General features: G+C 33.0%; 1 protein-coding gene across 1 annotated transcript in view; it reads left to right on the forward strand.

The window, feature by feature from the left end:
* Positions 1-23,688, forward strand: part of LOC108913519 (muscarinic acetylcholine receptor DM1) — a 120,204-nt gene that overhangs the window by 17,728 nt on the left and 78,788 nt on the right. The window contains exon 2 of the mRNA XM_018719083.1: positions 102-447. Coding sequence (XP_018574599.1) covers positions 102-447 — 346 coding nt within the window. The remainder of the gene's footprint in view (positions 1-101; positions 448-23,688) is intronic.

Genomic DNA, 23,688 nt, shown 5'->3' on the forward strand with positions numbered 1-23,688 from the left:
CATTTTTAAATATTCCTAAGTTTTCTTATTAGATAATATTTTATTGAAACAGTGGAAAATTTTGCATTTTTCTCTGACAACCAATATTTTAATTGTTCTAGCGGGTCTTCTGTCCGTCGTCACCGTAGTAGGCAACATTATGGTGATGATCTCATTCAAGATCGACAAGCAGCTGCAGACGATAAGCAACTACTTCCTCTTCTCTCTCGCCGTGGCCGACTTCGCCATAGGACTGATCTCCATGCCCCTCTTCACCATATCCACGCTGCTCGGCTACTGGCCCCTGGGGCCCCTCGTCTGCGACACCTGGCTGGCCCTGGACTACCTAGCCAGCAACGCCTCTGTGCTCAACCTGCTCATCATCAGCTTCGATCGCTATTTCTCGGTCACCAGGCCACTCACTTACAGAGCCAAGCGGACCACCAACAGGGCTGCAATCATGATCGCGTAAGTACTCTGATTTGTATCTCGGATCGCGCGCAAGTCGAGCAGTCGGCGGCGGCGCCCTAATGGACCCTTTAACAGGAAAAATTATTATCGTCCGAGAAAAGTGGATACGGCCAATTTGCTTCATTTGTTTTACGCCAAGCTTAATAGATTCTATAAATATATGCAGTGTGTTCCTTGGCGTATTAGACAAACTTAAGGAACGAGTTCTTGAGGTCATGCTGAGTAAAAAAGTTATAATATACATGAGGTCAATTCTTCATGGTTACGGAGTTAAGGTCCTTTAAAGTGTAGAAATAAATATTTACATGCACAAAGATTTTAAACTTGTTTGATTATCAGGATTAACAATAACAAAATGACAACGAAACAAAAAACATACTACATACAATATACGTTGTTTAAAATGTCCTACTTCAGCATTAATACACGACCAAGAATAGAGTGAATGGTTGCCCTTAAATTCCTCAATTGCTGATATTTATCAATAATTATCTACCTAAGTTCCTCTCTACTAATAATTGGTCTACATTAAGTTTTTAAAATGGCCGCACAGGTAGTCCTGCCGTGCTAACACAAAAGGTCGTATCTAATTTAAGTAAAGTTTCGAGTTATTTAATGATTTGTGAAGCTAATTGGATTAGTAGTTTCCCATCACATCTAAATAACCTTTTTTGGACTACTGATAACAAAATATTGTAAGTTATTTATATCCGAAAAGCTTGATATCACAAATAGTACAACAAAAGAGAATTTGATAGCTTTGATAGATACGACTTTTGGACTTAGTAATAATGCATTATTACTATAAGGTTTTAGTCGTATTTATTGTAATAGATACGTCTTTTCGTTCTAGAAACTACCACTTAGGACATATTGACTTTGAAAATTTCAATTAAACTGGATAAATTAGTACTAATTAAATTCATAAAAGTAGGAAAAAAGTAATTTATTTTCTAATACATATTATATTTATTCTAACAGTTTTTTTATTAAAATATTTTAATAAACACTTTAATTGAGGTCGGTTTCCTCTGCGGTTTCAGGTAACTCTTCCCAAAACTTTAGCCTACTTTTCGGTAAAGACAATTCTTGTAGTTTTTTAATTAAATTACTTTTTCGAACTACACTTATCCCTCTTGGGGAGGTTCTGATTTTTGGCTGAGCTACACCTTCTTTTAAAGATTTTGCCGTCAAAAAACATAATTCAACTGGCTCTTCATTAAATTTTGATTTGTAAAACAGTTTCTTGGAACCTCTGACAAAATTTACTTCACAAAAATTCGATAAATACGGTTTTGGCTCTGTTTTATTCAGTTTGAATCTGGATGAACAGTCTTTAACGTTAAAAAGTCACTAACATTCATTTCAATACAGGTTGTTTTTCCACTATTTGATGTTTGAATACAATTTTTGTAGTCGTCAAAATCTAAAACTTTGCCTTTTTGTTTTAATGACTTTTCCACTTGATGATGAAATGAGTCAGCACTCATAAATGTATGACCTGTTTGTAGATATTTCAGTTTTATGCAATTTATAACAGTGTTTTCAGAATTAATGAATTGAATGAAAAAACAATAAAGAACCCAATTTTTATTTTGGGCCGCACAATTATCCATCCAAATCGTAACTTGTTTTGCATCCCTGTGCATTAATAAAAATTTATTGAAAGTTGATATTATATCCGATTGCGATCTTCCGGCAGTAGCTTCATGCCATATTATGGCAATTGGCTTTTTATTTTTTGTTTGTTTTCCCAGAGGAACAAAACTCTCGTTAAAACAGATAATTCTTGGGACAAATATAATCTCCTTAAACATTTCGCATCGTGGTAACATCACAACCTAAAAAATATTACATTGTAGTATATTTTTAGATATATAAAATTCAAATTTACTTACCTTTTGTAAATCAACAGAAAAAAACAAACTTGTTTCACCACCTTCAGTGGAAGCATCTTTTTTATATTCCTCACGTGCCGTTATGGTCTTATTGTGATGTTGCTGAATCTGCCTGAATGTTGTCTTTGCTATGTTTCGAACTTTTAATATGATTTTCAAATGACTCACAAAGCCAACATTCTTCGTGTCCAAGCACTGCAAAGGATATATTCATATCTTTAACTTCCTTTCTATATAACTCGTAGGAGACTATTTTATCTGGATATTTTTCTAAGTAATATACACCTAATGCATAGGGACGCATTAGGTGTATATTTATATCGCTAGGTAGGTACAGTCTTTCTGGCGCATGTTCACGTCGATAATGCGATATGGACGGGTTGAAAGATTTAATATGGCCTCTTATGCTTTCTCTAGCAATTTTTTTTTCTGAAGGATGCCCTTTTTTGATAGGAGTAGCAACAAGTTCATTAACACATGTTTTCGAAATAACATCCCTTACGATTCTGTCATTATGAAGAGGATATCCCAAGGTTCCTAGGAAAAACTTTTTACATACTTGGAAATCCACACCTTGGTCGTCTTTTAAATAATATTTTATGGTGTTTTTAACAGCGCTAAATATAAATTGTCGTCGTTGGTTTTCCGATGATAGGTTCCAGTAATTAGAATGAATTGTTGTTTGTCTTTCCTTATTAATGTTTTGTAGACATTTTCTAAAACATCTGTCATTGCATGTTTCTCTTAAAATATATTTTGAAATTTTTGCCTCATATTTGGCTTTTTTTCTTTCTTCAACAGAAGTTACAAATCTTTTTCTTTTTCTTAATGTCCCTTTTTTAGTATAATTCTCTTCTTTTTTGTTTTCACCTCTATCTAAAGCTGCTATGATATCGCTAAGCACTCCTTTTACTACTTCTTGTGAACTGGTAGGCCTCGGAATCAAAACATTAGATATAATGTTAATATTTGTCCCTCCTAAAAACATTTATTTACAAAAAAAAACAGACAAAATACTACTTTACATACCAACTACTCCCGAACGCAGTTCATTTTTCTCTACAGCCAAAAATATAATAGATTCCAGAATTTCTCTTACTATTTCTGAGGAATTTTCTAATGGATTTTTGTCATTCATTGTCACTAAGGGATTTAATATATTTGGGTAATTTTCAGGTACTTCAGGATATAATAAATTTGCTGAACAAATAATGCTTTTATCTGAGAGTGGCTTTTCTACAATTTGTAATTTTTCAAAATAAGTATTGACTTATCATCTTTATTTTTGTTATTACTTACTGTTTACTTTTTAGTTTCAGGATAGGGTTCATAATCTGGATCAGTTAATTCGTCATTATTATTATCGGTTTCTAAATTTTTTAGCTAGCTGCTGATTTAGTGCTAAAGTTAAATTTTTTTTGACCGGTTACACATAATTTTCCAGCGAATAGGTCCTAAACTAAAAGGTATACTCAATTTTTATAATCAGTTCAAAATACGTAACTAAAATGGTATTTACTTCATAATAAATAATATACTAACCTAAGCACGCTTACCTTGTGAAATCTGTTTAAATCTTAAAATATTCTCCAAATTCTAGGTTTATTGTTTAAATTATTTATTTAGTCGGTTGCAAAACCTATGTTTAATAAATATTACACCTTAAAACAAAGAGAAACAGAAGTACAACATCACACGTGTTAACAAAAACCTTACACACATAACCTCACTTTTGCCGTTTCATCAAATCTAAAAGTCGTAAGTAATATTATCTGTGGTGTCTTTACAGTTTATTTGCAATAATCCTAAGTCCATCTGTCGTATCTAAAATATTTTAAGTAGATACGACAGACTGATTTAGTATAGAGTAGATAGGATATTCGGACTATGTATTGTTGAAAATAATATAATATATATACTAAGATGAAAAGTCGCAGGTGTTAGATAGAATAATTTGACTTAGCACAGAACACATAGGATATTTTGATTTAGTAATCGCTTAATATTTTAAAGATACGACAAATACTGTATGTTATTTTACCTATTTAGGCTATAGATACAATTTTCTGACTTGGTACATTGATAGGTTTTAGTTACTAAATGCCAAATATGCAAAGATCTTGAAATCCAATTTATCGTTAGTTACGACCTTTTGTCTTAGCACGGCAGTAGTAGTCTAAAGGGTTGAGATCTGGTGATCTCTGTGGCCAAGAATGTGGTCCTCCACGTCCGATCTTTAGTCGACTAAAATGAGCAGGAGCTGCATCATGTTGTAATACCATTTGTTGTTTTGTAAGTATAGGAATATCTTCCTATAGACCTGGCAATTACGTAAGCATTACGTAAAAAGTTGATGTAAACTTCTCCTGTAAGGCGATCTTCAAAAATGAAGGGACCAATTAGTTGATCATCAATTATGCCACACCAGACTTTTATAAAACTTTCTTATGACTTTTTTTATAAAAATCGTCAATGAAAAGTCAATTCATTTTTAAATGAGGATTATCATTAGACCATCTGTGAGAGTTGTGCATATTATTTATTCCGTAAACAATGATTCATTGATAAATAAAATACGTCTTACTGATTAAGAATTTGCTTGAATCCATTGGCAAAAATGTACCCGCGAAAGTAAGTCATGCGATTCCAGATGCTGAATTGGTGTACATGATAAGGATACAATAAGGATTGCTATGTGATATTCGCCATACTCTCCAATGAGGAACATACGTACATGCTGAAATTCTCCCGGTACTTAATTCTGGACTATCTCCAATTATTATCTGCAAAATGTTTTCATGCTAAATCAAATTTGCTCAGGACGTTCATAGTTAGTTGACATTGTCGGAAATGAATCATGCGTTCACACAGAATCAAATGTTTAACGATTTGACACTCTTCTGTTTGGAAATCGTCGTTGATACTCTTTAGTTGCCTGGCATATTTCCATCACAAAATCCATAATTGTAAACTATGTCGACATACTCTTCGTTTGAAAACAGCACAGGCATGTTGACAGAACGGGTATTATTAGAAACACGTTCACAATTTACTACATAAATTGACGTTTATAAATTTTGACATGTCATCTATCACTCGTTTCGTCAACTAACATGTTCATAGCTAGCGAGATTGAAATATTAAAACATTTTTTCTAAATTTTAAAGGTTCATAGCTCGGGAATCATCATTTTTATTCAGAATGACCTCATGGTATTGTTCCTTAAGTTTGTCCAGTACGTCATGCAACGCCCGGTATGGATAGGTATATTATATTGAGTTGAAATGCATATAACATGTATAATGCCCAAAAAAGAGGTTAAACAAATGGATAGAACATAAAAATAATAACAGAAGCAAAAATGTACTTAAATAAATAAAAAAATGTAAAATAAGATGGTATGTCTAAAATATACAAAATTTATACTTAACAAAACATACTATTATAAAGGATTGTAAACAACAACAAAAAATAAACACAATAAAACAATGTTAATTGATAATAAAAACATATTCAATTTCGGTTTTAGAGATCTAAGACGCTAATACATTGGGTTACTTATTAAATAGTTTTATTTTAGAGTAAGGTATATTTCCCGGAATATGTGTAGATAGAGAAAAATTAGATGTTAGCAAATCTTTATTTCTTGTAGAGTACGGTTGTTGCGCCAGTTTTTACTAATGTATCCTTTTCAACTACAATACATTAGTACATATTTTCTTAAAGATAAAAACATTCGTGCAGGAATTTCTTCGAACCATATTTAAAATATTTCTAATAAATCTCTTCTGCAAAACGAACATTTGTTTTGCTGGAGAAAAAAATAAATCAAAAGGTGATGCCGTATTTAATGTTGGAATGTTTACAGGGCATCTCGAAATTAGGGGGCAATATACCTACAGGGTGTTCGATGTCGAAAGAAATTACTTTTTCTTTATATAAATGTGGGTCCAAACATTCCAAACTAGCTTAACTATTGCGTGCTCAGTCCGCTACTAAAACGAAATTTACAATTTTTCATCACATACGTGCCAACACGGGGTGGAGAGGGGTAAAATTTACCATAACTTTTTTATGCTTCGACTTTTTTTACTTTTGACTGAAAAGTATGAAATTTCAGAGTTTTTCTGTAAAAAAGGTACTTTTGGTTCATATTGGTAGAATGTTCCATTTTTGTATAAAAATAATATTACATGTGTCATCACCGGGAATCGAAATTGTCAATATTTTCTATCGTAGCAGGTTGTGAAGAGTAGTTTATAGTAACTTTGACAGTTTAGTTATTTATTTTTTGCTAATTTTTATCAATCGAATATGCAACATTTCACGATTGTAGAGCTAGCAGATATTCATTACAAATGCGTTAGATGTGGGTACAAGAATATCGTATGCGATTTCCTCAGCGTAGGGTACCTAATCACAGAGTATTTGAGAATGTACACAGACATTTGAGAGATCATGGAAGTTTTCGACGTTCTCGTGGGCAAGGAAGACCTCTCGGAAATTATAATTTAGAAAATGCCCTGAATTTATTTGAGAATAATCCACAAATAAGTATATGGGAAGCCGCAAGAGTTAGCCACATCCCCGCACAATAGTAATGAAAGATGTAAGTAACCTAATACAAAGACACGCGTCTTTTAGATTGGAAAAATGACAAAAATGCACAATATTCATCCATACCATTATCAGCGGGTACAGGCTTTAAAATAAGAAGATTTTTTACTAAGGCAACAGTTCTGCAAATGAATAATGAATACTGAAGATGTTCCCATTTTATGGAGCGACGAAACTATATTTACTAGGTAGGGAGTGTTTAATATTCATGTAACCTGAGGGGTTGTTTCTTTAATTATCTACCTTTCGTTATGACCGGTATCATAACGAGTCTGGATTTCACAAAAGTTTACTATTTAATTCTCGAAAGGGAGTTTATAATCATCATTATACTTTAATTAATACGTGAGAACTTAGAAATGTTGTATGTTCAGAGAATGAATTCCAAGCACTTACCATTCATTGTTTACGTGGAATGTAATCCAGTGGCTGACTATACAGGGTGACACTGAAGTTGGAGAAACAAAAGGAAACACCAAAACTTCTGGGAAGGGTTTTAATAACAATAAACAAAGCAAACAAACAAAATAGCAACACAGCGGCTCGAACAACATTATTAACTAATGTATTATTACGCGACAGCGTGCCGAGATTCAGGGAATGCGCGTTCTATAGCCAAATTTGGAAAAGACTTTATACATTATTAAATTTCTTGGGTCCAGAAGTTTCTGTTCTTGTCTTATTGGCGGGAACCCTGGATATCGGGATGCTTTGGCATAAATATGCCATGTTAGTGGTTGTCTAATGGACTGAATTTACATTTATACAAATAATTATGTGACTTACAAGTAACCCTAGCCTTCCTCTAGCGACTCCGTGTAGCAAATACATGACGGATTAGTCGATCTCATTTAATCTACTCTTATAGCTTGAAAAATCCGTCAAAAAACCAGCTGCTTAATCTTACTTTCTTTTCCAATTACTATCTATTTCACAATTTAATTTAATTCTACTTTGGAATCTCTACGCTCTTCTCGTGGTGTCGCGCGTTATTAAAAATATCGATTTATCTCTTATACTAGACGCTTAACACATGGCCCCGACAGTTTAAGTGAACTTGTAAAAAATATTACTAAATATCTCCGAAGGACGACGCTACCTACTTGAAAGCCCTCAACTTTCGATAATTTGTGTCGACTGAAATATTTTACTTTTTGGCCCATCCGTTCCCAGAACTAATAAATAAATTACTACATGTCCCGGCTTTTGTTACATTCATAATGGCTGATCAGACGAAAATCCACGGGCAACACGGTGCACAAATTTTCCAAATAGATTTGCAATAAATGTGTAGACAGGAATTTTAGCATTCGACCAGTGTTTCTCAAACCGGAAACTACGTTGACCTAAGTGTATAATATAATAGGGAGACTATTTTAAAGGGGATGGGATACAAATTGATGCTTAAATAAATACTTTCCGAAATAATTAACAATTCCCGTTACTTTTTCATCAAACCTCAATATTTTTTTAAACTATTATATAATACCTATACCTACATGTTTTTTCACCAAATACATTCTGAAATTGATGATTTTAGAAAGGATGTGCGTAATTAAACAACTTTAAGTATTTTTCAAATCACAATGGTATACGGTCTAAAAAGTAATTAATTTTGACTTTGATTATATCTAAATAAAAATAGTTAGCTGTTGCAAAACTTGATAATTATATTAAAAATATTTTGGTGAATTGAGAAAAGTTCCAACAAAATCGAATTAATTGTATCATTTAAAAAAAAATATACCCTCATATTATCACAAAAATGTTTATTTTTGATGTACGTAATTAAAAGACTATAAATTCATACAGTTAAACTAGATAATTTGCCATGGATTTACTGTAGTGAAGCGCTTTCTCTGTATATTATGTAACTGAGAACATATTGACAAATAACGAGTGTTCAAATAAAAACGTGGTCGAAGTTGGCTCTGACACATTGGACGTAGGGAGTAGCTTATAGCGACCAACTTAACCTCATTTCTCAACGAGCTGTATAGCAGCTGTCAGTTTCAATAACGTTAATGACTATATAACTTTATTTTAAAGAATAATCGTGATAACAATAACAAACAATTAAAGGAGCTGCGGAAAGTGTCCCCCTCCTTGTTATAATAATAAATTAAAGCAGCTGCTGAAAGTGTCCCCCTCCTTGTTCCAAGCACTTTTCACACCTGTTCCTCAAAGAATTAAAGACATTTTCTAAGATGCTCGGGGTATTGTTAATTTCACGAATCTTGTCTATAAGTCGAGCCTGCAGATGGTTTAAATCAGGAATAGGCAGTTCAAAATAGTGTTTTTAAGGTAAGGCCACAAAAAGAAATCACACGGCGTAATATCACATGACCTCGGTGGAAATTCATGTTCAGCATTGAGACTTATTAGTCGATTTTGGAAAACTTCCCTCAACATATTCATCGTCTCGCCTGCCGTATGTGCCCTTGCGCCATCTTGTTGAAAGTAAAAGTTTGTAATTTCGTTTTCTTCCAGCTGGTTAACAAAAGGAGCGATAATATCTTCTCTATACCTTTGCGCAGTAAGAATACCATTAAAGAAAATAGGTCCATAAATCCTCCTTCGATTGAGAGCACACCAAACTCCAATTTTTTGAGCGTGTAGAGGGCCCTCGACAAAAACGTTATCTGGTTTTTCAGAAGACCACATTCTCATATTCTGTGAGTTTACGTAACCACTTAAATGAAACCAGGCTTCATCAGAAAAAAAGGTAATATTATGAAGTTCACCGTAGTTGTTTTAAAACCATTCACAAAATACAGCCCGTCGCGGAAAATCAACTTCATGAAGTTCTTGCTGACAAGTTAAACGATAGGAGAACAAACGCAAATCTTTTTTTAACACTGTGTAGCAGGCACCGACTGATACTCCCACCATTTGTGATAAAACACGTACAGAAGTTCTTGGCGCATTTTCCATTATTTGTTGGACATTTTCTTTTAATTCTTCAGTCCGCTTTTTAGGTCGGCCGCTTCCTTCTTTTCTTGTTACACTGCCCGTTTCACGAAAAACATTAACACAACGCTGAACTGGACTTTGAAAAATTTTGTACTCAACAACGCCGGGAAATTGATTTCAATCTTTGAAACATTCCTCAATAGAATACTTCCATATTCCATCAATCTTGCGTCCATTTCTAAAGTAGGACTCTATGATAAACACTTTTTGTTCTTGAGAAAACACCATTTTAAACGCTTTTTAAAACGAAAATATTCAAATTGATAGCGGCGATATAGCGCTTTGACAGATGACGTTTAAGTTCATTTGCTATACGCTACGCCCTACGTCCAAATTTTCAGAACCAACTTGACCACGTTTTTATTTGAACGCTCGTTATTGTATGCCTACTTTTGTACAAAGCTTGATATATTTCCAACGGCTTTAGACTGATTTATTGCATTATCAATTCCTGTGTTAATTGCTATTGTGCACAAAATCGACAACTGGCAATTGTCCCAGTTTTAATTCCAATAGAAAGAACTCCAGATTGAATCATAAATAGCCTTGACGTTACAATTGCTCTAAAATGAAAAAACTTTACGGTTCTAAGTTCTTGTCTTTACATTAAACAGAACTAATGTATTGCTTAATGTTTAACATTAAAACAAGTCTATTTTATTGCGAAATTTCCATTATTTTTATTTTACATATCTTTACCACCTTTACCACGACGATCTTGTTAAACATCACCACAAAATAAAACTCTGATAAAAGTTAAATTTGGCCATAAAAAAATATATTTTTATTTCAGTATAGCGGACAAAGGTCGTACGATTTCTAAAATTGTCATGATATACACTCTTGCCCTAAATTTGTTTTAAATTGGCTTGCTGAATGTATATTTCTTTCAACAAAGCAAACATTAACGATCATATATCTAGGTGGAGAATGATGTGTCTTCAGCACTTGGTATATCTTATCTTTTCGAAGACTTCTGGCAAACAAATGGTCCGACGTTCATACGCAAAAAACTTTTGTTGGATTTGTCTTATTTTCACGTGTTAAGCTGGCATAGACGTATTTTAAAGTATTTCGATCGTATTTCTTGAGCATTTCTGTTGACCAATTGACATGAGCCTTTCTTTGAGCGAAGGATGCCTCAATTTTCACTATAAGTCACATGACGATCATGCGATATCAGTTAATGCACAGCATAAATGTTTTGTGGAACAACCGACTTTAGACTATGCAACGATTGAATTCCGTATACCACCGATATAGAATGGTTTTTGATGATGCTTCATCGTCAAATGTCGAATTAAGTGATTGATGCACTGTTGTTGAGATAATCCACATATAAAGTTGAAAAAAATATTCGCACCGAGACATTCACGGCTTAATTCCATTTTTTCGATAGATGAATTTGTGGGTACGCATGTCTGCAAGTGACCCATTTTAATTATTACGTCAAAAGCGCCAGCCTAACGCCGGACTGGTCTAACAGTTGAAAAGACAAGAACATACGCGGGACGCACACACCATGGTTCCAGGAAAAGGTCCACGGCAGATTGGCGCCAGGGACGAGATACATATACCTGCGAGCGACTCCACACCAGGACTCTCGCCTCGACAACGTTTCTTTTCACTACACTTTGTTTTCAATAAAAATACTTTTTATTTACCGTTGAGAGAGAGAGAGTTTCATTTTGCTACACACCGAAAGCAACCCTCAAATTTTTCAAGTCGCTGTAAACAACACAAAAGCGCATGTAGGTCAAAACGTTCTGAGTAAGTATACAAACAAAAAGCCGAACTTTACTGTGTATATACTAGGTCCTCCGGGCAGGCCTAGGATTTGACTTACCTTTTTTTTTTTGCTACACTCTTTTGCCCAGTGTAGAACCTCCCGCTAGAGGGAGTCGTAGCAATATACTTACAACTACTCTGCGGGCTACATCCATTGAATTACATTCACAATATCTATTAAAAAGTTGTCCTGTTTCCCACAACATCGTGTATTAAAAATGTATATTTCATTTAAAAAGCACGACTACTCCTTTATAATGTCTACAAATTAGAAGGTCACTCTGTGCCAGTAGGTACATAGCAATGCTTTATGCCAGTAAGCACTAAATAACAATGCCAATTAAGATATGACAAATCTTGTTATATTTCCCTCACATCCAAAACATGTCTGTTATGTAGATAGATAATCCAAATAACTAAATAGTTTGTCGGTTCCTCACCTATGGCATACTAATGACAACTGATAAGTTCGAAACCGGTAAATTAACTAATTGTGTATTAGATATTTCTAGTATAATTCAATGCTGGATCGGGCATGCAGCCCGCAGAGTACTTGTTTCTCACAATATCATTAAGCAAAAAGTTTACCTCGCTATTGTATGTAATTTTATTCGAAAAACGAATCATTTTCAAGTTATTCTTTTAACCTAAAATAAACATTTCACACACTTGAATAAATCTAAAACAATTTTAAAACTGTTCTTTCCGTAAAAGAAAATTATATTATAAAATATTATTTTAGTTAGGATATAATATTTCAAGGCCCGGAATTCAGTGACGTAGAAATTTGCCCCTTACTATTCCTCAAAACTGAATCAGACGAACTTGTGGTATTTCCAAAGTAAGTGGTTCATTAAAGATATCTCCCAATATATCGGCCACTGTTTCATGTAATTATTCAGGGTATGTAATCATGTATTTATGCAGGTTATACAAACTTACGGAGGATCTATTAGATGAGTAAATAAGTCAAAATCGGCAAACTCGATTAGCAGGGATATATTTCCCAAATAATTTCTATTATACTACATATTCACTTATCACAATAATACGAAGAAACATATCTGGCATCACTGACTCCACTGATAGCTCGGTTGTTTCTGTTTAGAAGTGTTCACACAACCAGGTGTACATAAAGATGTAGTACAGTTAAGTCAGTTTTCTTCAACGGTTCCGTATGTTGCCACCATATCCATTAATTCATTATTACTGCATTGATGAGCCATTTTTGGAGTGTTTTTCTCAAAATAATTATGTCATTTAGGAGATTTTAAATAATAAGACGCAATTTTATAGTTCAGAATAATTAGATTTACATTTTCTTGGCAAACGACAATTTACTGTCTTTAAAAATAATAAAATTGTACTTAAATACCTCACGTATAGCGAAATGCCAAAACAATTAAAATAGAGAAACGGCAGAAGTTGCTAAAAATAAAAAGGTGCCTAATAGAAATAATAATGTATTCTTCAACAATAAATTAATTTTTACTTAATAAAATAAAATTGGAATTAATTTGCACTATGTATAAGTATTTTGGCTTTTCACTATAAATTGACCCTGTACAGAGTTTCCAGCGATTATGATCTAGAAAACGACTGAACAAAACATATGACATATTATTTATATTTTAGAAATCAAATTGAAACTATAAAAAAATACAAAATGTTCATTAAAACATTTACGTGTAAACTCGGTACGTAACTTTATTTTATACAGGGTGTCCGCAAATTTCACCGACAACGTTTGACTGCATATTCACGACGATAAATAAATACGATCTACGAAAAAAAGTTAATTAAAAACTTTTTGGTTTTTGGTTACAGGCCTTCAGTTGTCAAAAATAAAACCAATTTAATTAATAACTTCATAACCCTTTTACCGATCGCGTTAAAATTTGGTACATTTATTTGTACCATTATGGCGTATTATTTCATAAAACTTTAGTCAAATCGATGTACTGGGTGATAGTTTTCTAGTTTAAAGCAGGTTTTAAAAGTTTTTGGAAAGACGCTTCTTTAAAAAAAAACAGATCGATTGATCAATTAGTTACGTAGTTATAGCCGTCACTAAATGTACTGGGACATCCGGGCTAATTTTTCGAAAAATACCTTTGGTATTCCGAGTACTTACCAGGTCTAAGATTACAATACTTTTCTTCATTGGCAACCTACTTTAAAACGTGTTTAAAGTTATTTATGCAAGCGAGAAATTCAATAAAATCGTACGGGTGGTGGTGGTGGGGGAAGCAGAGTGCGCGGCCGCTTCGGCCTGCTCGAAATTGAATCGGCTATAACTACGTAACTAATTGATCAATCGATCTGTTTTTTTAAAAAGAAGCGTATTTCCAAGAACTTTTAAAACCTGCTTTAAAAAATGTTATTTGATTGAATATTCACAAAGTTCTAATTGCTTATAAGTACAAAAATTCGACCAATGTTTAAACAAGCACCAGAGCTCTCCTAATTGACGGATTCGAATTTTTCAAAAAAAGTTTGAAAGCTTGAGAGCCCTTCTATATATGATTTTCAAGTGTCTAAGAGCCTTGGTTTTTGCTGTGCAAAATTTTGAATATTTGCAATTTTTTTTTCAAAATCTGGATTGCAAAATTATTATGCAAAATCTATCGAACCATTTTTGATGAAATTTACCGTGATAATTCTACATAACATGAAGTTTTTTTGAGCCAAGTATAAAGGTCCTATACCCAATTTAAATACCCCAAAAAAAAATCCCTAAAAAGTATTGTTTTTTAACCCCATTTTTGCGATTTTTTCGATTTTTACCATAATAATCATGATTCATTCGATTTTTAACTAGACTTGTTTTGTAAAAAATTTAATTGCAAACATTTTTTTCCTTTTCCATTTTCGCCTAAAATCAACTCTTGAAAAGATACATAATTAAATAGGAAGAAAAATATGACATTTTTCGAATTTTTTTAACATATTATGCCGCCAAAAGTAAACCCCAGGTTTTTTTTATGCGCATAGAAAAATTTTAATTTCTAGTGATATTTGAAATCCAAAAAGCCAAAAATCTCCGTGAATATACGATTCACCTAAACCAAAACAGATACCGCCTGGTCTAATAATAGTCCAAATAAATGTGCCAAATTTTAACGCGATCGGTAAAATAGAACAGGCAATAAAGAACGATTTACCCCAAAATATCTAGATTTTTGCGGCCCGGTCCGATTTTAATGCGGTTTTTTGCATTTTGTTCAGAAAGACCGTCGGAAAAAGTGGCGGAAATGCATCGCGGGTGCAGAAAGTACATCTATCTAGAAGTGCATCGCATCCGAGAAACTTGCCAAAGTGCACGAAATACCGCAAAAATTTCTACTCGGGGGTTTTGAGGGGCGCAGAATTCGAATATGCATATATCCAGTCCACCCGACCCCCCGGGGGGCGACTTCCGGCCGCCTGGGGGGCGCGGGGGGCACGTGGATTGCAAGGTTCTCCGAATGACTGGAAAATTGGATCTCGGGGGTTTTCGCGGATGCTGATTGTCGGTGAAATTTGCGGACACCCTGTATATTTAAACTGACAAGTTATAAAATTAACATTAATTTATTTAAATCTGATATTTAATCTCGTTTGTGTAGATGTATGATCATCCCTTATTAGTTAATTATATAACGTTGTATACTTATGAAAGGATTAAGAATTGCAGCAAAGAGGAACGGAGAGTAAAGACAAGTACACGTGTCACCATATTATGTGCTTTTGTACGAAAAGTTAACACTCGACAGCTCTTTACGCAATATTTAATTCGAGTGTATCTTTTGAATTGTACAACATTAAACTTAAATAGAAAGTTTTAACAAAAGTTGTTCTGGTATATAATTGTAAATAAAACCGACTATGAACAGGCCGTGTTTCTGTACAGTGTTTCAGAATTAACACTTAAACTTAAAATTCGAATTGAATGGTTAAAATAAGAAAATATGTCCTATATGATTTTATAAAACATTTAAAATTTTCTAAATTATCTTCAAAGATTGAATATAATTTAGGATAAATATTTATTTAATTAAAGCGATTATCCAAAAAAAAAAAATAATTCTGGATGTAAAAAATCAAAAAGGGCAATTTGGAAATTATTTAAAAATACACTTCTGTACGGCACTGGAAACTGGTCCACTGTAAAACCCGACCTTACACAAGGCGAAGTGTAATAAAAAACGGACAAAAACTTGAAAGAATTTTGCAAGGAAAGAAATAAATAGAATTTTATAACACCTATTTTATATCAGCAAATTTAACTGCTATTGTTATTATTAATTAATTTAATTAATTTGTGGTTTTAAATAATAAAATAATTTGACATATCTGATGTTAAAACAACTATTAAAAATTTTGTGCACCGTCGTGTAATACATTTAGGTCCGTCTTACTCAGTTTCTACGAACTAACAAATGTAGACTTGGTTCACCATAACACAAATGCTTCACCATAATGCAAATGTTGTCTTGCTTTATCATAAATAATAATATCTCTACTCCTCATTCTAACTACGAGAATTAGCCCAGAAGTCGGAGACTTGTGCGGGAGAGGAGGCAGCATATTATTATTAAGCAGGCCGCATTTGCGCCCAGGAACGACATGTTGGTAGGCCCTAACCACCATTCAGTGCAGGAATGAGGGAAACCTGGAAAACCTCATTAATTAGGGGGGTGGTCAAATGCCAACCGGTGTCAATCTCTCACATTGACCCAAGCCAACATTCTTCTACCCTACCATACCTGCACAAAGGGTGCCAATCCTCCGTACAAGCATAGCTAATCTACGGTCTACCGGCCGCGGGATTCGAAACCCGGGCAGATAGCACACATCGATTTAAGTACTGACGCCTTAAACCGTGCGGCTATCGACCGAAAATGATATCCATCAACTCCGAGTTGCTATACACGCAAGACATTTTTCACACTAACTACTAAAAAACTATTGTACACTATGGCAACCACGTTTGTAAAATCGGATTTCAGTATTCGGAGTCGCTGAGGCCACGTGGCTATCCAAGCATATTGCGAATGACGCTAGAGACAACAATTGTCCAGCTATGTCTATGTAATAGTTGAAAGTAACTTCAACAATTTTTTTCTCGGAAACAATAAGGATTTTACAAAAATCTTTTTTACGATATTGACTCCATGTTTCATGCCGCATCTATTCCCAAATTTTTTTGGATAAGTTGTGATTCGCCCTGTATAAATACATAGTCATTATCACTTAAACCCCAAAAACTTTGCTCTATTTGATTCGTAATATTATTTCAAAGATCTCACTATATTTGAAAAAAGCGATTTTCGAATTATTACTTCATTGAATTGTTGTAGAATTGTTCGTTGATAGAATTTCTTTATTTTTATTAAAAAAGTATGGTTTTAAATGTCCATAAAAATGATGAACGTAAAAATTTTACATTTTGTTAGAAGTAAAGGGCACAGCTCAGATGCAAAATTTCTTCAATGGTTTTTCAAAAATTTTTTGCGAAACGAGTTATTTTTTATTTACCTAATGGGGTACTTATTAGATGTAATGGGAGTTAAAAAATGATGATCCGTTTTTTGTTTTTGATAAAATGGAAGAAATTATCTTTCTCAGAAACGCCAGAAAACAGAGGTTGATTTTTTATAGTATATTTATTTAAAGAATTAGATTTGTTGATCTAAGTATCGCCACGCTTTAGATACTTTTGAAAATTTTAATTTGTTTGCAATATGTAACTCCATTTATTTCGAAAATGGAACGCTTTCGGACGTTTCTTCGTATATTTTTTTAAATTTTGTACCTGAAACCAAATTTCAAAAAAATATGTTATTTCTAGTTTCCTTGGGATTTAATGTATTTCAGGAATAATCTGTTTTAAATGCAATCCCTTACAAAAATTAGTATAATTATAAAAAAAAATTTTGACGATATATATTTTTTTGAGTTTCTAATGATGGAGATAATTACTGGTATTTATATTTATTACGTAGTCATCGAAGTCTAAATAATAATATTTATTCCTCAATAATGTATTTAATTACTTATTTTCCATGTTGCCGAATTACATGAAAAACAATCAGTATTTGTTTACATTTTTTTAGAAAATACAAATAAACAGTTAAAAGTTTGACAAAATAACGATATAAAAGAAAACAAAAGCAAAAAAGCAGGGAATCGCAAAGTACAATCAGTATAATAGTAGGTAATCTATTAAAAGACACTGTCCCTACTTGTTTTATATTATTATGCAAATACTTACATACATATTTTTATAATGTAAAGAGTGCAACGGCTGTGTCTCCTTTATGAAATTACATAAAGGAGAGCCAGGTCTACAGCCAACCCTGTACTAGACCTGACTAGAGATGTAGTCATCAGTTATAATAAAGCAGATATTCATACTTTTTAAAAATATTGAGACTTGGTAGTAGTAGAAATCTATTTCATCTGATGAAATATCACTGACAATGAGTTGAGTAGGATATTATAGTTCTAGAAGTAAGTGTATGAATTCATTCTTGGCATCCGGTATTTCTAGAAGGAACATTAAACTTTATAATTTTAACTAAATGTTAATGATGTTTATAACACGCCTTTTATGTAATATATTTATTCCAAGCATACTTAAAAAAAATGCACTTTCCACACTATTAATATCAATAAATGACTGTGAACGCTATATCAATGAACCGTGCTGACACTTTGGACTTACCAAAGTCTAATAAGTTTAATAATTAAATTCAGGTTACGAAAGTTCTTTGCTTTTCTAATTACAAAACCTAAAGTTTTGTAAGCAGATGAAGTTTTGTGTCAAATGTTACTCCTAAGTTCTTCATGTAATTAGTTTTGTTGGGAATTCCATCCTCCATTTTATAGGGATATGTTATATGGTTCTTATTACGAGTGAATGATGTACATCATTTACAGATATTCAAATTAAGTTTATTACCTTTACTACATTCACCACAGTATTAACGTACATATTAAATTACATCATTGTCAGTTAGAATTTCTTTTTTTTCATGTCGTTTACAATAATAAGTAACAGCAAAATTATAGTCGGGGGAGCCTTAAAAAACACTCGATCCGCATTTGTACAATATCTGTAAAGGTTTCATATACTTAAATAATAAAAACGAATTTTTCACTTTAACATCCCATATCTTTTTAAGTATCAAATTTTGGTATTATTATTTTGGATTATTTTTAACATCAGAATCGTATGCTTTTCGTACGAGTGATTTTAAGTTTAGGTCAGTCTGTGGCCGAGCGGTTCGAGGCGTCAATACTTGAATCGATCGACTGTCGCGGGTTCGAACCTCTCGGCCGTAAGACCATAGATCAGCTGTAGAGATTAATTAGGCGGGTATGGTTGGGTGGAAGAACGTTGGCTTGGGTCAATGTGAGTGATTGATATCCGTCGACGTTTGACCCTATTTAATGAGGTTTTCCAGGTTTCCCTCATTCCAGCACTGAATGATGGTTAGGACTTACCAACGTAAGTCGTTCCTGGGCGCACATGCGGCCTACTGAATAACAATATGCCGCCCCTTCTCCCACACACGTCTCCGACTTCTGGGCTAATCCTTGCGATTAGAATGATAGGTAGAAATATTATTATTATTAACTTCTCCTTAAACACATTTATGAAATTTTCAAAAAATAATGTGCACAGATTTAACGGATTTTCGAGATACACGATGTTGAAGCTACAAATAAATATACTACAGGGTGTACCTTTAAGTGGAGGTCAGTTTTTTAGGGGCAATAGTTCTTGTTTCCTGAATACAAATCTGAAATTCTTTTTTTTTTTAATCAAATAAATACTCGAATTATACATATTTTTAGACTGCACTTTAATTCTTGCGTAAAAAAATCTACTATTTCTGAAAAAAAAATTTACAGAATTTATTCAATATTAACTAATATTGGTATGTATACGTATGGATACGTTACTAATTGTAAATAATTTTTTTTAATGAACACGATGAAACTAATGAAAAATAATTTAGTGAAAACATATTGCTTTTCCATGACAACGACGTGTTATTTTAAAGTCACCATATTTTTTTGATGTCAATGTGGACGAAGTGTCGAACATAAAAAAAAATGTTTTTATAAAATTTTTAAATTTTACTTGATTTATTACGTATTAACCAATATTGGTATGTAGATCCGTTACTAATTAATTGTAAATAAAACTAATTTGTGTAAAAATTGAATGAAAATACTCATCTGACTAATATGAAATCGTTTCAAGTTTTTATAAATATTTATGTGTTACTATTGGTTTAAGCAACGCATGTATTTATTTCTGAATGTCAGTGTCAATGACCTCTGATATTGATCTAGTTTAGCTGAACTATATTATCCACTACGCGACTATTCACTATCCAGGCGAAGCGTAACTATAGAAATACCGTATGTTTCTACTATTTTTTCTTATTCAGCCACTTCAGCAGCGAATAGGTAGTAGGAGTAATAAATTACTCCAAAATAAATAAAATAGCAAGAAAATTAAAACTTGAACATTTTAAATTTAACACTTTCGAAGAGGGCAACAGAGGATAGCATCCGCTGTTCTGTTTACATGTTACATCTTCCCTTTAAGAAAAAAGTACCGCCCATTGTCTTTGCAAGTGTTGTGATATGACGAGATGTAAACGCGTTAAAAACAAACTGCCCCGTTAATTAGGCGAAACGGGATTGGCCGAATATATCGTCGGTTGCATTTTTATTTTAGTATTCGACTTTATCGTTTTGTGAAAAGGTTCCTGTATAGTGCCTTTGAGAGGTGTAAGTGTTTCGGTGTTTAGTGAAAGTACAGTGTAATTTTGTGATTTGGAAAAGCATGTATACGAATCAAGAAAAAGATGATGTGATTAGAGCCTACTTTTTGTCCGGAGAGGACTATTCTGCTGCAAGAAAACGATGTCAGATGGATTATCCCAAACAGCGGGTGGTGTGAAAATTTGCTTTTTAATAATCTTTCCTTTAAATTATGATATTTTACAACAATGCATAGCCCAGTTCTTAATTGCGCATGCGTTACGACAAACACGCGCCGTTGTTTGAAATCGCACTAGGTTATCCTGCGGCTGGGTAGGAAAATTATTAAAAACTGGTTTAAAAAATATTAAGTTTTTTCGACGGAATTTGAAAAAAATAAACTATTGATACGTGTTCTCAAGATCAAAGGTAGCCTCTGTATAAATAGGACCCTCCACTCAAAGTTACACACTGTATAAAATTTATTTTGGTAAGTCATATGTAATTTTCTTGTTAGTACTTGATAAGATAATAGTTGATTAGTTAGGAGTTAGGATTAGTTAGGTATACTCAAATATCGGTTCTGGTTTTTACCATTATTTGGTGTCTACTACGCTGACCTACGCTATTTATTTCTGGAGCCGAAGAATAACAAATTGTATCCACTATGTGGATAAATTGGTCAAGGAAATTGGATTAATTTAAAACATCGACCAGCGCGTGTGCCTTTAATAACATCAAGTAGTGCCCCATTCAAAATCAGTTTTGCACGTGAACATTAAACAAATGCGATCGTTAATACTCCATTATTCTGCAGATAATTGCGAGTTAGTATTTAACCGACAGACAATACTGTTTGTTTCCTGTTTACTTGCCGGTAAATGAGGCGTACCTCAATTCAGGAAATTTTAGTCACGCACTTTGAGTTGGCGTAGCATTGTTTGATAATGTTGCTGTAACATCAAATAAAAATTGCGTAGTGTGCCTGGTAATGGAAACTGAAATGAAATTAAATTAATAACTCGTGACGAAAAACGCTAATGAAAATTATTCCTTTGGTGTAAACCAATATGTTATCCAAACAAAGGGTCACTCCATGCGGTTTAATCGGAAATGGTTTTAATTTACGAAATTTAAACGACATGCTTTATAATGTTTTGCTTATTTCAGTCCAAAATTACATTACGAACACTTAACTGTATGCTGTTTTAGTTAACATATAATTTGTCAACATTTCAATTTTGTTAATACCACAACATATGTAAACCAGCAAATTCAGATCAGCGGAAATCGTAATAGGCCAGGAAAATAAGCTGGAAAATGGCCATTTCGAGACTTTTTGTTTCGGCAATTTATCACTATAGATGTTAAATATTATGTACAATAACATATTAGTTTCCACAGTCATAAAATGAGGGGAAGATTGTTTACAGGGTGGTTAATTGTACAATATTTACGTAAACTCACGTTTTTCGCTTATAACCTTTTTTCGTTCATTTCCACGAGAAAACATTAAAGTATTTTTTTTCGCCTTCAAAAGACCTACAAAATCGAGCGTAAATAAATATTGATTAGATCAAAAGTTGTAAACAGAAGTTTATTTATGATGTTTGAATTAAACATTTATAAACTGCGTTATTATTACCAGAACGTTTTGACATAACATCCTCTCATTCCTTATCACTGTCTAATAAGTAATAACTCACACGAAATCTGGAATCGGTAAGTTGAATAGTTTACAAGTTATGCCTTATAAACAAATTAACTAATTATTAGTATGAACGATCCCGAGGATCTTCCACAATCGCACTGATTTTTTTCAAGGTAGATTTCATAATAATACGTTGAAATATATCATATTTTTTTTTAATTTAAAATTTGCAAACTGGAAATTTTTTATTTTTTAGCCTTGCAAAATGAAATATACGACGCACGAGCGTGATATAGTTATATATTATTACATATTCGGAAAGCTTATGAAAAGACCTTTAAGTTAAAAAAAAATCGTCAAAATTCGCTGAAACACAAGGGAGTTACAGACTGTCACAGTTGGCGGCCGATTGTTAAACAAAATAGGTTGGTAGCTGCAAAAAAAACAATACTGTCATAACCGGCAACCCGAGTACTTTCCCAGGTAAAAATATTTTATTTGTAGAAATATGTTAAGTGCATAAGAAATATTATCAAAAGTCAGTGGGTCGCTTGATTTTCGGCAAGCCGTGGCGCGGCGGAAGGGTGCGAACGAAGCGAACGACAGCGAGTCCGAAGAAAATGACGATAATATTCATAGTCCTGCCGATAAATAAGGGAAATTCGCTTGAAAATAATATATTTGACTGTCTGTAACTCCATTGTTTTTCAACAAATCTTGACAATTTTTTTTTACTTAAAGCTCTTTTCATAAGCTTTCCGAATATGTAATAATGTATAACTATGTATATCATGCTCGTGCGTCGTTTGCAACTAAGGCTAAAAAATAAAAAAAATCCAGGTGGCAAATTTAAAATTAAAAAAACATGATAGACTTCAACGTATTATTATGAAATCTACATTGAAAAAAATCAGTGCGATTGTGGATGATCCTCGAGATCGTCCAGACTAATAAATTAGTTCATTTGTTTATAAACTATTCAACTTACCGATTCCAGATTTCGTGTGAGTTATTAGACAGTGATAAGGAATGAGAGGATGCGATGCCAAAACGTTCTGGTAATAATAACGCAGTTTATAAATGTTTAATTCAAAAGTCATAAATAAACTTCTTCTGTTTATAACTTTTGATCTAATCAATATTTTTTGACGCTCGAAGGCTAGTTTTGTAGGTCTTTCGAAGACGAAAAAAAAAGTACTTTACTGTTTTCTCGTGGAACTGAACGGAAAAAAGTTATAAGCTAAAAACTTGAATTTACGTAAAAATTATACAATTAACCACCCTGTAAACAATCTTCCCCCCATTTTTATGACTGTGGAAACTAATATGTTATTGCACATAATATTTAGCATCTATAGTGATAAATTCAGCTTGCCGAAACAAAAAGTCGCGTCCAACTCTATATTTCCTGGACTAGTAAGACGCATATCAGATTGCGTATCGTTTTCTGTCTACAGCTACCCTCGCTAGATATATTAATTAATTGAGATGTATTTAAAAATTTTACAGTTTAGAAACCATTACCCATTTTTTTAATTTATTTAA

This window comes from Anoplophora glabripennis, unplaced genomic scaffold, assembly GCF_000390285.2.
Source record: "Anoplophora glabripennis isolate ALB-LARVAE unplaced genomic scaffold, Agla_2.0 scaffold37, whole genome shotgun sequence".
NCBI classification, from domain to species: domain Eukaryota; kingdom Metazoa; phylum Arthropoda; class Insecta; order Coleoptera; family Cerambycidae; genus Anoplophora; species Anoplophora glabripennis.